Source organism: Oncorhynchus clarkii, chromosome 3, assembly GCF_045791955.1.
Source record: "Oncorhynchus clarkii lewisi isolate Uvic-CL-2024 chromosome 3, UVic_Ocla_1.0, whole genome shotgun sequence".
Taxonomy (NCBI): Eukaryota; Metazoa; Chordata; class Actinopteri; order Salmoniformes; family Salmonidae; genus Oncorhynchus; species Oncorhynchus clarkii.
The window spans coordinates 19,325,152-19,340,955 of NC_092149.1; the positions used below are offsets into that span (position 1 = coordinate 19,325,152).

General features: G+C 45.2%; 1 protein-coding gene across 1 annotated transcript in view; it reads left to right on the forward strand.

Moving 5' to 3' along the window:
- LOC139405802 (suppressor of tumorigenicity 14 protein homolog) overlaps positions 1-15,517 on the forward strand; it is a 33,000-nt gene extending 17,483 nt beyond the window's left edge. Inside the window, exons 4-19 of the mRNA XM_071148228.1 lie at positions 1,210-1,280; positions 1,624-1,793; positions 2,726-2,761; positions 3,320-3,551; positions 5,578-5,717; positions 5,841-5,944; positions 6,446-6,555; positions 6,714-6,844; positions 7,446-7,550; positions 7,806-7,913; positions 8,239-8,352; positions 8,719-8,838; positions 9,379-9,559; positions 11,051-11,319; positions 15,057-15,193; positions 15,356-15,517. Coding sequence (XP_071004329.1) covers positions 1,210-1,280; positions 1,624-1,793; positions 2,726-2,761; positions 3,320-3,551; positions 5,578-5,717; positions 5,841-5,944; positions 6,446-6,555; positions 6,714-6,844; positions 7,446-7,550; positions 7,806-7,913; positions 8,239-8,352; positions 8,719-8,838; positions 9,379-9,559; positions 11,051-11,319; positions 15,057-15,193; positions 15,356-15,517 — 2,190 coding nt within the window. The remainder of the gene's footprint in view (positions 1-1,209; positions 1,281-1,623; positions 1,794-2,725; positions 2,762-3,319; positions 3,552-5,577; positions 5,718-5,840; positions 5,945-6,445; positions 6,556-6,713; positions 6,845-7,445; positions 7,551-7,805; positions 7,914-8,238; positions 8,353-8,718; positions 8,839-9,378; positions 9,560-11,050; positions 11,320-15,056; positions 15,194-15,355) is intronic.
- The last annotated feature ends 287 nt before the right edge of the window (positions 15,518-15,804 follow it).

The following is a 15,804-nucleotide window of genomic DNA, read 5'->3' on the forward strand; positions in this document are numbered from 1 at the left end:
GTTATATGTTGGTGATTGGGTCTACAGTATATGCAAATTAACTAACAAAGCCAATCAGAAACCAACACACTATTGGCTCCACTGGCAAGACTAAAGAATATAGTTTTTTTTTGAGGGAACAATGCACCTCCCTGTATGTTGGAGGTGCTGTGTGGTTGACTTGGTAGTGTTGTTGATTTGGTAGTCTGCTGTTTCCTGCTTTAGAATATGGCATTTGTGCTTAGAAAGCTTTGAATAAGGAAATCCCACTTAGGTTGTCACAAAATCCTAGAGGCTTAATATTCATTTTTTAAAGCTGAGAATCACTAACTTTTATGCTTTAGGGAATTATTGAAATTATTTCAGAGGCAAGCAGGCCTTGAGGGTAGTTGTTCATTTTCTGTAGAGTCCTTGAAATCCCTGCTTATGACTACTGATACACTTCGTCTCTTGTTTGAGCTCTGAAAACGGCAATGGGATCACATTCTACACTTCTGGGTTTCAAGTTTAGTGGATCACGCATTTTGCTCTCCTCTGGAATTGTTAATGGACTTTGTCCATTGTGGTCCATTGAAAAGTCTCGGTTCTCAATGTGGTCTTATCAGAGTCGATACAGATGAAGATCGTTCACTACTCTCTTCAGTCTGTTTCAGGGAGCTGAGGTGAGATCAGCTACTCTGCCTTTATATTGTACCTTTTGGATTTAACATTTACCAGCCTGATAATTGCATGTCCGCTACATGCGTTCTTATTCAGTCTGAACTGGAGTTTAACACACACACACACAGACGCACACAAACACACACACACACACACACACACACACACACACACACTATGAATAGACAGCATGATTAGTAACAACACATGCTAGGATTAAATATACAGTTTCTTTCTACATTTGTTTCACATATCTGTAGCTGAAAGCACTCGTCCTCCATGGGATCTCCAATGGAAACCCTGTTATTCATGGTATGCAGGCAGTTGGAATGCAAGCATACACACTTGTTCTCAGGGGCCTTATTGCAGCCTCAGACAAACTTTTCTTGGTATCTAACTGGCCAATACCTGGAGCACTCCCAACACCATGGTAACCTTGATCAATTAACCTTATATGGAGGATTCAGCTGAAATCTGTGGTCACAGCTCCCAATCTTCGCCATGGTAACAGCAAATGGGTCATCAGGTAACCTAGTGAATGATCATTTTTATGTTTTGTTTTTTTACCAGCTTAAGATCAACTACAAACAAGTTGAGTTCCTCTCCAAGTACTACACCACATCTGTGGTGACTGCCTTCAGGTAGGAGAGCATTCTGGGATGTGGAGTTTCTGCATGTTGGTAATGTACAGTTGGCCATAAAGCTAGTCATGTGATCACTTTTTTTTAGTACATAATATGAATATTTGAAAATGCTTATTGGATAAGTGTAATTTGGACAACGGGACGTCCAATACAGCAACTCAAAACACCAGCTGTACCTGAGGAGAGGTTTGGTAAAACCTGCACTATAGAAATGTTGAAGTGTATGACTGTGAGTGATCAATGAAGGCCTCAGGCAGCATAGTTTGATCTTCTTCCTTCAAGTCTCTCTTTCTCCTTTCTTTCTTTCTTTCTTTCTTTCTCCCCCCCCCCCCCCTCCCAGTGAGGGGGTGCTGGCCTACTACTGGACCCAGTTTGACATCCCGGCAGCGGACCTGGAGATACTGCCAGAGTTCTCTGAGGAGCGGGTCCTGGAGGTGCTGTGGAACGGCATCAGGGAGCAGGGCAAACGCTCCGGCCAGAGCCTCCACATCAGCCAAGTCACTGCCTCACGTGAGTTAGTAGTTAGTACAACCCAGTGAAGACCAAACCAGGGGGTGTAGTCTCTGGGGCAGGGGGTTTATCTAGGGGCTTATGGTTTAAACTAAGCAAGCAGAGACCAATTACCCGGAGTCCTGCAAGCTTCCGCTTCAACCCAAATCCAACACCTATCATTCTACTAATTGGCTGCTCACCAGGACTTTGATCAGCTGAATGAGAGGGTAACAGGGTTGGATCAAAAGCCTGCACACCCAGTAGCTCTCCGGAAGGATGGTTGGCCTCCCCTCAACTAAAGGGGCGTGTTTAATGAAGAGAAATGTATTGTCTGAAGCAAGCCCCCTCTCTGTCATCTTCCATAAGCATTCATATCTGATCTGATTTCTGCATTAATGGCTGTTCTATGCCAGCTAGATGTCTCTGACATGCCCTAATAAGATAACGTGGAGGTATAAGGGACGCCACTCTGTTTTCTATTGTATCAGAGATTGGACACTTTATGTAGTTTGGATCTTCTAATGACATTACAGTAGTTGGCCCCTGGACTGCCTTCTAGCTCCCTGCCTGCCTGGCTGTAGCCATTATCATTATTCTAGCTGCTGTCTACTTCACATTGCATTGCAAATAGGTCACCTTATATTACTTAGTGGTTTTGCTCTCTTTAAAATGATTTCTGTTTATATGATTTGATGTGGCTGTCAGACAGAGATGTATCCCTGGGCTCCGCGGGGCGAGGGGACGTTAAACAACAGTCCAATATTATACGCCCATGCATCACTCTATCAGCTTCTCAGTTTGGTAACACTTTCTTAACCCCCTTCCTCCCTCCTTACCTCATTTCCCCTTTCCCTCTCCTCCTTCATCTCTCTTCTCCCTCCCCCTCTTATTCCACCACTCTTCTGTCTCTCACCCTCGCCCCCCCCCTTCTCCCCCCCTCTTCTCTCCAGGCACAGACCCCAGGATGGCCAGGAACCCCAGAGCCGGTGAGTAAAACCCACTGTCTCCCGTTTCAATCACATTTCGCTGTAATTTTCCAGCCCGCTAGATGTTCACCCTGCTGCTGCCAGTCTGTGAGAATGCCTGCCCCGCTTGATACATAATGCTGCTGCTGCTCCATTCATGAAGAGATTGAGAGCCCTGGCTATATAGTACATGAGTGGACTACTGAATAAAAGTGGATGTTGGCCTATATCCCTCGTCTTTTTTTTTACCCTCTGTGTTGAGGCGTAATCCATGTTACATTTAATTTCAGATGAGAGTTGATAGTTGACAATGATGAACAGTGTAGTAGATATGGTATAAGATGTGTACATTTCTCCTCACCATAATATGACATTTTGATTAATGCCATACAACACAGCTCTAATCTTTTTTTCCACTATGTCATCTGCCTTGGCATTTGCACTTTTGGGACTAGCGAGTCTGTTTTTCCTTAGCATGTGAGCTGACCAGGGAAAACCCACAGCCTTGTTGGGCTACTGTATTTATGTCTGTACATCTACTAATGTAATCTGTTATGCTGTTCATTTCCTGCCCGTCAGATTTCGAGTGTTTCTTCCGGTTGGAGGCTGGCACTTTAGTTCAGAGCTTCCAGTCTCCAGGATTTCCAGATCAGTACCCGGCCCAGTCCTGCTGCCAGTGGCAGATCAGAGCCCCGGAAAAGAACGCCATCTCAGTCCGCTTCGTCTACTTCCACATAGAGGACGACTGCTCTGATGATTTTGTGTCCATCTACGACTCCCTCAGCCCGGATGAGTCCCAGGCCATCACTCAGTGAGTGCTCTCACAACCACTACTGTGATGATGATAAATACATAATATGAATAATGCACAGATTTTTATTAGTGCTTTTCGTGGACCCAAAGACTCTCATACAGGATGGTGATAAGAGAGGCTGAATCAGGCCAGTGTTTGTCATAATGCCACGATTCTCCGTAGCCCAAGGAAATCTGTGACAAACTCCGTCTTAATATCAGCAGTGATACACAGACAAGTGAATTAAATTGTAAGATTCCACATTTGTGTGAGACAAATTGGCTTTGTTCAATCGAAGGTGGTTTCCTGGTGTCTAGGCTAAGTGTAATTGATAAGTTGTTGTGCTGTGAGAATGCGGGTTTGTTTCCAATCGATAACGCTATGTTAACAAAGGAAGCAGAAATTCAACATCAAACTTGCTTTCTTTCAGCACAAGAAATAATATATTCTTCGTCCTACCAAGAAACATACACTGAGTATACAAAACATTAGGAACACCTACTCTTTCCATGACAGACTGACCAGGTGAATCGAAGTGAAACCTACGATCACTTATTGATGTCACCTGTTAAATCTACTCCAATCAGTGTAGATGAAGGGAGGAGATGGGTTAATGCTTTTTAAGCCAAGTGAAACATTGATTGTGAGTGTGTGAATGGACAAGACAAATTTAAGTGCTTTTGAATGGGGTATTGTAGTTGTTGCCAGGTGCACCGGGTTTGACTGTGTCAAGAACTGCAACGCTGCCTGATTTTTCACATTCATCAGTTTCCTGTGTGTATCAAGAATAGCCCACCATCCAAAGCACATCCAGTCAACTTGATGCAACTGTGGGAAGCGTTGGAGTCAACATGGCCCAACATCTAAGGGTAAAAGTGGGCGGTAAAACTCAATATTAGGAAGGTGTTCATAATGTTTTGTACACTCAGTGTATCCCACTTGTTAACAACCTTTTATTAATTAGGGTCCAACCAAGACATGCATACTACCAGTACCAACATATGCTTACTTAATGAGGAAAGAAAGTACAAGTGTGTCATGTAGTTTTCCAGGATTCCCAAGAGAGCCAAATACAAAGTAATGTTCCGGTCCAAGGTCCCCAGTGGGAATAGAAAAACGTGGGAGAAAACGGTCGTTTTGAAGTGTAGCGAATGCTGTGGACTTCATTCCCAATACATCATTGGTAATTTTAGCCACTTGTTGGGATCCTGGTGCATTTAGCCCAGCACGTCGTCTTTCATTGTTAACATTGGGGACCTTCAGTGAGATTGAGTTGGCTCAGAAGGACCTCTCTTTTCCAATCTACCAGGGGTGCCACCCAGCAGCCATGCTGCTGTGTGTAATTGTGGTTGGTTGTCTGTGGACTCTTTTTGCGTCTCTCTCTCTCGCTCTCTCTCCTTCTCTCTCTTCCCCCCCCACTGTGGCAACTTGAGTGCAAATCAGTAGGGGCTACACTGTAGGCAATTTCAAGTTCCAAACCCTTCGCCAAACAAATGCGGGTAGCCAGGCGCTGCATGAGATTTTTATATTGCTGCTCAGCCTATCAGATTTATCCAAGGTGACACCAGGTTTGAGGGCCTTAATACAATAGTTTCTAATGGCATTACCCTGCTGCAGGTAGATGTAGTGCTGCTCTTGCAGCGTCATTCACACCTCTGTGGCTCCGGCCGCCGGCCCACGCTGCAGGAACGCTTAGCTAAAATACCTGTTTGACTTTGAAATGCCGTGTGTCTGAGCGGGCAGGGCTATTTTTCTTCCCTTTAACAGTTGATTTAATGCTTTTTGATATGTGGGTGCTCATCAGTTATTTAGACATTTCAAATGTATTGAATGGGCTTATTTGGGTTTCTGATTCATGTGTTTTATTAAAAGTGAACTATGTCACTTTAACAACACAGTGTAGATGGTATACTGATGGTTTATGCCTTTCATGCCAGCACCACATTCTGTCAGTGAATGAATTGAAGTCTCACACCATGATCAGTGTTTCCCAGCCCTGTCATTGGCTGATGTCTCCATTTCTTGTATGAATCTCCTCCTACAGCAAGTGTGGTCAGAGGCCTCCCAGCAATCCCCTGGAGGTGGTGTCGTCCAGTAACATCATGCTCATCAACCTTGTCACCGACAGTGCTGTCCAGAGGCCCGGCTTTAGTGCAGAGTACTCAATCATCCCCCTAACAACATGTAAGATAACATCACACAGTCATCCCCTTACCAAGATGTACAACGACAATACCAGTCAAACAGTCCATATTTCACTAAGTTAACATGATGAACAGAATAATGACCCAACTGTTGCCATTTTAGCCAAAAGTTGTGGAGGAGTCCTGAATGATGCTCAGGGGAACTTTAGCTCTCCCCATTACCCCAGCTTCTATCCCCCAGCCCTGGACTGCAAGTGGACCATTGAGGTAGGTGATCCTGCACCATAGCCCATTCTGTTACCCCCCTCTCTCTGCTACCTCTCTATTTTCCCCCTCACTCTCTGGTCCCTCTCTAGTCCCCTCTTTCCTGCACCATCCATAGCTCTGTATGAGGGGAATGCTGAGGCTGCAGAATGTCAGCCAGGCTGTTCAGTACCTCTTCCATCTTCATCTGTCCTATTGCTGCAGCAGCAGCCATTAAGGTTGTGGGTCTGGGGGGAGGATGTGGGCTAGGTGTTCTCCCACAGTTACTGTAGGTTAAGTTCCAATTCCCTACACCTCTCACTTGGTCCCGTTCCCCTTGTGAATTTCAAATCATTGAATTGGTGTAAGCAGGCTCAAGGGACTTCCCACCATATTTCCTGCACCATTTATTTAGAATCTATGAGAAGGAAGGTACAAGTGTGTACCTCTAAGGACCAGAGCAAAGGGGTGGAGTGGTGGCATTTTCCAACTCTTAGGACTCACATGAACACAACCCTGTCTCAGGTCCCTGCAGGGAAGCAGGTACGTGTCAAGTTCACCATGTTCCGTATGAAGGAGCCGAGAGTGGACGTCAGGGTGTGTCATAAAGACTACATAGAGGTCATGGGCACCAAGTAAGAATTGTCTTCTACTTACTGGCGCTTTATAGAACAGTATGACTATTGATTATCACAGGATGAAGGAAATGTGTTCTCTGCTTTAAACCATGACATCCTATTGACATACAATGTCAGCATTTCCACTCAAATAAACGTTGTGTGCTTTGTGTCAGATACTGTGGGGAGTTGTCTTCTCTGGCCCTTACCAGTACCACCAGCTCTCTGGTTGTGATGTTCCACTCTGACGAGTCCTTCACAGACAAAGGCTTCCAGGCTCAGTACAACGCATACGATCCTTCCAACCGTGAGTAGTTTCTCTCTGGTGTTTATATATGACTCTGGATTGTATGAAACGTCCTATGAAGGTGCTACCATTTTATGGTACTGTTTTCAAACCCCTCTTAATCTCCATGGCAACTGATATGGGAGTGGTGGTGCTATTCAAGTGAAAGTTGCTATATGACGCCATCGTCACTATCAAAACCGAACTAGTGCCCCAAACCCAGTGGCACACTGACTGACACTCAGCCAGAGATGGTTCAATGATAGAGGTTTACAGACTGCATCTCTGACATCACAGGTCCACCAATCACCATGGGAGCGGGTTTATTGTCTGTTTTATCAGTTCTTCTAGTCTCCGTCTCAGTCCCCTCCACTCCCCTCGTCCCTTCCACTCTCTGGGGTGCTGCTCTCTCAGAGTTTGGGCCATAATGGATTTCTAATTGCTTTGATCAATAGGGACGAGCAGATTGCAACAAGACGGATAGATCGGATATACACTGATTCCCTCACACTCCTTCTGTCACTCGCTCGCCATCTTTCTCTCTCCTCCCTCGCTCTAATTCGCCTCCTCCCCCGTCTCCCTCCTTCCTTCCTCATTCCCTCCATTCTGTTACTGTGTGCAGCTTGCCCCAACCAGTTTGCCTGTGGCTCTGGGTTCTGTATCAAGAAGGAGCTGCATTGTGATGGCTGGAACGACTGTGGGGACATGAGTGATGAAATGAACTGCAGTAAGTAGACTCTGGCCTCGCTTGGCCTCACCCCTACCTCACTCCCTTCAACCCTCCCTCCCTCACTCCCCTTCTCCCCTCCACTCAACCCTCCCTCACTGCACCTCAACCCTCTCTCTTCCCCTCACTCCCCCTCACCTCTCCCCTTACCCTCCCTTCACACACTTCCCACTCCCCTCACATTCCTGTGTGTGTGCATGTCTGTGTAATAGAAGCCTCTGACACACACTAGACATTTCCTCTTGCTGTTTTCAGAATGTGAAAAGGACCAGTTTGCCTGTGACAACGGGATGTGCAAGCCCAAGTACTGGGTGTGTGACCGTGTCAACGACTGCGGTGACGAGAGTGATGAGAAGCACTGCAGTGAGTAGCCTCCTAGTCGACAAGACCATCTCTATCTATGTAATGCCAGTCTGCGGGCTAAATGGCCCGCTAATGCCATGCTAATTGTGCTAACATTAAAGGCGCTAATCGATGGACACTGGCTCCTAGCTCAGCTGTGTGTGGTCATTACTTTATCAGTAATGTGGCTTGTTGGAAGCCTTGCCCAATTTGCTCAGCCTCTGTCAACTCTTAAACATGTATAATGCATTCAGCCTTTCAAAGCACAAAGCGGGGGAGGGATGAAGGGAGAACAAGAGTCCAGTCTGGCCACATCAGTAAATCTCTTTCCCTTCCTCCCCCCCAGGCTGTGCTAAGAATGAGTGGAGGTGTGGTGACGGGACCTGTTTGCCTCAGGATGTGGTGTGTGACACTAAGACGGACTGTGTGGACGGGAGTGACGAGGCTTCCTGTACCGTCTGTAAGTCAACACACACCAGACACCTCACTCATTACCTGACAGGACACACCTCTCTTTTGACAGACATTAGCTATGTTAAAACTCTGTCACTCCTTTTCAATCTCAGTTTTGTGGATAAAGTGGGATGTTAGACTAGATCGTCTCAATCAATACAGCCAGTCAATGTTAACCACAGCACCATCACTATGTATGGTGCACTGCATTCTAATGCCTGACTGATTGGAGTGTCTTTTTCATCAAACCTGGCCTAGCACTGAAATAGGTTTATGAAAAATGGGATTGTTTTTTAAAATCAGAAATGTGTTTTCTTATGATCTCATGATGGGTTATGACTTTTTATTTTTATCCACCTCTCTCTCTGTGCAGCTCCTGGCACCTGCTCTGACTTCAGCTTTAAGTGTAAGAACGAGGCGTGTGTGAACAAGGTGAACGCTGAGTGTGACCGGGTCAAAGACTGCACAGACGAATCAGATGAGGAGGGCTGCGGTAAGACAAGACAATCCAGCAGCAAGCTCTTTCATTCCTCCTCCTCATTTACGTCTTCACTCACTTCCTATTCTCTGGGCATCTCTCTCTGTCTTTGTAAAAACATCCATGAGTTAGCATGTACTTTTAGAACTCCTGTTTGATGTGAAAACCTCGACTAGCACATGAAACCAGTTGTAAATTCATCATTGTCACTCCTAACAGTGAGCTACAGGACAGCAGAGTAGTGGGGCTGGGATAACGTATGACTGGCTACTTGTCTACAGAGCACCAAACAAGCCGGAGGGCCTCCATCCAGCACTTTTTATTTATTTCATTCTTTGGAGAACTATTGACGTCTGTGTGAATATTTTTGTGTTTTTCCTTTCCTACAAGCCTCGGGGTCTGGCAGTGTTTTTTTTGATAAGCAAATGTCGGTACCTTATTATAATTCCAATGAGCCGCGCGGTTCAGCTCCAAGGCTACGGTGTCAAGTTGAAGTTGTTTTCTCCTTCGCTTCTCTCCTCTTCCTCTCCTCCATTCCGCCATACTTCCCAACAGACTGTGGCGTCCGGCCATATAAGCTTAACCGTATTGTGGGCGGGGAGAATGCGCAGCTGGGGGAGTGGCCCTGGCAGGTGAGCCTGCACTTCCAGACCCGTGGGCATGTGTGTGGCGCGTCAATCATCTCCAACCGCTGGCTCCTGTCTGCCGCTCACTGCTTCAAGACCATCAGCCCTGAGTGAGTTCCACATACACAACACTGCTCTCCCAGCTCCTCCTTTCTCCCTTCCTCCTGCCTCTCTGCAGAGTGTCCTTCCTATTGTTTCAAATGTCCTCCCTTCATCCCTCCCTCCCGCTTTGCTTTTGTTCTCTATGCCTCTTTTTTGAGTCTGTCTATCCTGTCATGCCTGTGGGTAGTTTATGGCTTCTCTACTCTACTGAAGCTTCTCTCCTTGACTTCTTCTTTCAAGATCTCCAGCCCTGCATGTGTACATGGCACCCCTCACACCTCCCTCTTCTGGTTTCTTATTCACAGACAGATCGTTCCGTCTCTGCTTCTGAAGCCTCTGATATCTCCCACCTCCCTCTACTCTGCTTTCAAACACCTTTTTTTGTCCTTCTTTCCCACGCCCGGGGGTAGTTTATGGCCGCTCTGCTGTCTTTCATCTACTTCACTGAGTTAACTTAGTTTGTTGGTGCCCCATTCTCATTATTATTATTCATTATTCCAGAGGACATTGTTTTAGGGATCCTGTTTGTTCATTTAATGCTTAGGACTCTTCAATCTGTAAAGCTGAAGAGTTCCAGGTTCCACAATAGAAATGTAAAGATATTGAGCCAACATGTGCAGCGTTTACCATGAATGCGTTCTCCACTAAAGTGGGAACATTGCCTATACATTTCAATCATGCTGTAAAGCTGAATTTCCTCAATGTGGATTGAACAGAGCCCTAAGAGACGTGAGTATGATGGGTAAACAGTGCTTTACGCAACACAGGAGAGTTTTCATCTACAGCACAAGGACTGAGAAATTACCCCCTGATTATACTGTTTAGAAGAGATGCTTCAGGGACACATTTGCATCAAAGCATCTTTATAGTGTGTAATTAGCTGGGCTGCCAGTAGGTGGAGCACTAGCCCTGCACTAGAATGTGATCCAGCACTGCTGTGTTGGGATGGATGGGGTCTTTTCCATTTCGAGCCAGCCACTGTAGGGGATGATGTAGCTGTGCACTGCAGCGGTTTCATGAACAGTACAGAGATTTACAGAGCTCTGCTGCTAGCATTGGTTCCTCTCACAATCACACAGTCAGCTTGGAAGAGAAACGGCTTCCTTTGTGTTTACAGACAGCATTCTCATATGCTGTGGATAGGCTCTATAGGAGTAGCTCAAGCCCATATCCTATAGCAGCAGTAGGCAATCTTAGACTTTATCTTACATGGCCGATTCAATCAATTGAGTCTTTATTAAAGACTAATTAGTTCCTTATTTGAATCAGGTGTGTTTCTGCTTTGGCCGGAGCAAAAGCCTGCCCCCACACGGGCCCCTTTCAGATAAGACTGCCAGCCCTTGGCCCTGTAGGCTGGTTAACATACCCACAATCAATTCTATCTAGTCCTGTACTTTGTAAAAAATTAATAAAAATAAAAACTTTTCAAGTGAAATTTCAAAGGCAGAGAGGCCAGCAGAATAACTGAATAATGGTGCCCTCCTCATCTCCTCCTCTAGAAACCGCGTGGCCTCCAACTGGCAGACGTACAGTGGCATGCAGGACCAGTATAAGCAGGATAATGTTCAGAGAAGCTCGGTGAAGACCATTATCACCCACAATGACTACAACCAGATGACCTATGACTACGACATCGCCCTGCTGGAGCTGAGCCAGCCGCTGGAGTTCACCAACACCATCCACCCCATCTGCCTACCCGCACGCTCCCACCTCTTCCCTGCTGGCATGTCCTGTTGGGTTACAGGCTGGGGCACGCTCCGCGAAGGAGGTGGGGGGTCATATAGTTACACTATTGTTTTTATAGACCTAGGTCATATACAATACAGTGGGGCAAAAAAGTATTTAGTCAGCCACCAATTGTGCAAGTTCTCCCACTTAAAAAGATGAGAGATGCCTGTAATTTTCATCATAGGTACACTTCAACTATGACAGACAAAATGAGAAAAAAAATCCAGAAAATCACATTGTAGGATTTTGAATGAATTTATTTGCAAATTATGGTGGAAAATAAGTATTTGGTCACCTACAAACAAGCAAGATTTCTGGCTCTCACAGACCTGTAACTTCTTTAAGAGGCTCCTCTATCCTCCACTCGTTACCTGTATTAATGGCACCTGTTTGAACTTGTTATCAGTATAAAAGACACCTGTCCACAACCTCAGTCACACTCCAAACTCCACTATGGCCAAGACTGTCAAAGGACACCAGAAACAAAATTGTAGACCTGCACCAGGCTTGGAAGACCTGAATTTGCAATAGGTAAGCAGCTTGGTTTGAAGAAATCAACTGTGGGAGTAATTATTAGGAAATGGAAGACATACAAGACCACTGATAATCTCCCTCGATCTGGGGCTCCACGCAAGATCTCACCCGTGGGGTCAAAACGATCACAAGAACGGTGAGCAAAAATCCCAGAACCACACGGGGGGGACCTAGTGAATGACCTGCAGAGAGCTGGGACCAAACAAACAGCCTACCATCAGTAACACACTACGCCGCCAGGGACTCTAATCCTGCAGTGCCAGACGTGTCCCCCTGCTTAAGCCAGTACATGTCCAGGCCCGTCTGAAGTTTGCTAGAAAGTATTTGGATGATCCAGAAGAAGATTGGGAGAATGTCATATGGTCCGATGAAACCAAAATATAACTTTTTGGTAAAAACTCAACTTGTCGTGTTTGGAGGACAAAGAATGCTGAGTTGCATCCAAAGAACACCATACCTACTGTGAAGCATGGGGGTGGAAACATCATGCTTTGGGGCTGTTTTTCTGCAAAGGAACCAGGACGACTGATCCGTGTAAAGGAAAGAATGAATGGGGCCATGTATCGTGAGATTTTGAGTGAAAACCTCCTTCCATCAGCAAGGGTATTGAAGATGGAACATGGCTGGGTCTTTCAGCATGACAATGATCCCAAACACACCGCCCGGGCAACGAAGGAGTGGCTTCGTAAGAAGCATTTCAAGGTCCTGGAGTGGCCTAGCCAGTCTCCAGATCTCAACCCCATAGAAAATCTTTGGAAGGAGTTGAAAGTCCGTGTTGCCCAGCAACAGCCCCAAAACATCACTGCTCTAGAGGAGATCTGCATGGAGGAATGGGCCAAAATACCAGCAACAGTGTGTGAAAACCTTGTGAAGACTTACAGAAAACATTTGACCTCTGTCATTGCCAACAAAGGGTATATAACAAAGTATTGAGAAACTTTTGTTATTGACCAAATACTTATTTTCCACCATAATTTGCAAATAAATTCATTAAAATCCTACAATGTGATTTTCTGGATTTTTCCCCCTCATTTTCTCTGTCATAGTTGAAGTGTACCTACGATGAAAATTACAGGCCTCTCATCTTTTTAAGTGGGAGAACTTGCACAATTGGTGACTGACTAAATACTTTTTTGCCCCACTGTACATACGTTGAATCATTTCAAATGCTAATGTTGCAATTGATTTAGTGCATGGGGTCAAAGTTAACATACATTTACTTCTATTTTATGCTACAGAACTGGGTCATACTAGGGATGGGCATTTGAAATGTTTTTCCTGTTCGAGTACTCACGTTATTATTTTTTTCTCAAATAAAATAAAGTATATAAGAATACACTACAGAAAAATATGTACGCATTTATCTTCATGCCAACAGCGTGCAAAAAGGTCTAATTTATCATAACCTTTACAGATAACATGTTCTAATTGCTAAATTGCCCCATATTTCCTAGTATTTTCAGTGAATAAAAAAACAAGTGCCATTTGAGAATCATTCATTATAACCATAATGAGCGGCTCGGTTTTGGCGGGGTGATGCCGAGCAGAAATTACTATGTGCTTCAGTTGCACTTCTTCACTCTGAGAATTCACCAACTGCCATTCTGTCAGCAGACAGCACTCTGACTGATTTGTAGCTACTTTTCTCAGTAGCCCTCTTTTTTCTCTGGTAAAATGCAAGATTTAACTTCAAACAAAACATTAGATTAAGAAATGTAGATAGCTATATTCTTTATATGATAAACACTAGAAATATGCTGGCAATGCATAGTTTTTGCAAAAAAAAGACCTTGCTCATTTAATTGTGTGGCTGCTGGCCAAATAGCGTTGCACTTCGGTTGTCATCTGATGAAAATTAAGCTATTTTCTGATGAATGTGTTGCACAAATGTATTTTCTGTGAAGGATATAGTTGGACAACCTTGATCACTCTATTGAAGAAAAAAACACTTGACTTTTACATAAAACACATACGAAAGGGTTTAAACTCAGCCCAGGTAGTCTACATCTGTGTGCACTCAAGCAATACTGACAAGACGAATAAATCAGAACTGTTGATATAAAACTGGTAAATATAATTAAATAAACCACCACTTCATTATCACCGTGTAGTTTGTGAGCTCTCCAAACAATGTCTCCACTACAAGAATGAGAATAGTATGTCGTATTAATACATTGAATTAACAGAAATGACCGTAACCAAACATTCTAGATGAATGGGAAATGGCAATGGTTAATGGTAGCCTACATTTACTGCTGGTGATACTATGGCGATATAGCTGGGAATTCATCAACTTTGACAAACAATTCACCCCATGAAAACAATGATTGAGCGCGAATTGGCGGGAGATTGAACATGGGAGATGCACACTACCGCCATTCTCTGGTTAAAGATAGATTTTTGACATCTGTTCGATTACTCCTGCCCATCCCTAGGTCAAACATTTTGAATATACATGTTGAATACTTTCAAGATGGTTGGGCTGTGCTGGATTTGGTATGAAGGGTCATTTAGACCAGCACTACTGTTCTCAGAAGGCAGACTAGGGTCAAATACTGTGCATTAGGTCAAGTATTTCCATATTCTCGAGCTGCACTTGATTTCATTTGATAGGAATGGAGCGAAAAGACAGTGGAATAGTCCAAGAAAGTGCCGAATCAGCGCACCTCACATACTAACCGTTTGGCATAGTATTTGACTCAGTCAGGTGTGTTATACAACTCCTCTATGGTTATATACATCTCTTTCATCCTGGCATGCTTCTCTTCCCTCATCTTGGCATTCCTCATGCTCTCTCTCTCTATCCCTCCCTCTCTTCATCCCTCTCCTCATGTCATCCCTCTTCCCTCACATTCTCCCCATTCATTCTCAACCCTCACCTCTCCCGTTCATGACATCCCTCTCTTCATCTCTCATGACGTCCCTGTCTTCTGTCACCCCGTTCCCATTCCTTCTCCCTCATCTTCCACCCTGATATTTTCCTCAGCTCTCTCATGTCATTCCTCTTGTTCCCTTCATCTCTCCTGCATCTTTTTTTCTGTCATCCCTCTCTTCCATTACACCTTCCTCCACATCCATATTTCATACCAGACCTTCTCCCTCGTTCTCCCTCTTGAGGGATCTCTTAACTGTCCATTAGCCAACACAAAGCCAACTCATTAGCACCTGGGTTGTAGCTAGTGGACATGAAGGTTGTCTCCTGCTAGTTATAACCACGTGTCCTCTCTTTCTCGTTGCGGTCAGGTGCCATAGCACGGCTGCTGCAGAAGGCGGAGGTGAAGATCATTAACGACACGGTGTGTAACGTGGTCACCGAGGGTCAGGTCACATCCAGGATGCTCTGCTCCGGCTTCCTGTCCGGAGGAGTCGACGCCTGTCAGGTGGGAAGGATACGCACGGCAGGCTACATTATCACTCACACATACACACACACACAATACAAACACATGCAATTATAAACAGAAACATATAGCATACACCCTTAAACAAATTTCCTTTGTGCCCAATGTAATGTCTCTGTCCTCTGTTGCTCTCATCACTAGGGAGACTCGGGGGGTCCCCTGGTGTGCTTCGAAGAAAGTGGAATGTGGTTCCAGGCAGGCATCGTGAGCTGGGGTGAGGGCTGCGCTCGTCGGAACAAGCCCGGCGTCTACTCGCGCGTCACCAAGCTGAGAGATTGGATCCGCAAGAACACGGGGGTTTGATGATGAGGGGATATGGGGAAGGGGAAGGGGAAGGGGGGGGGGGGGGGTGAAGACAGCGGGTAGACAATTTGAGGGTCTGACAGGACAAGACAAAAAAATAAGGAATATGGAACATTGCGTCTGATTGAGGACGAGTCCCCCCATGATGACCAGAGCTATCTAGCCAGCCTCAACCAGCCTCCGACACCCACTGAGGGCCTGCATGGGGCTAGCTACTGCTCAGACGAAGGATTTCAAATGGGTTTGGGATTAGGTTTTTATGCTGTACTGATGCAACCCTTGTTCTC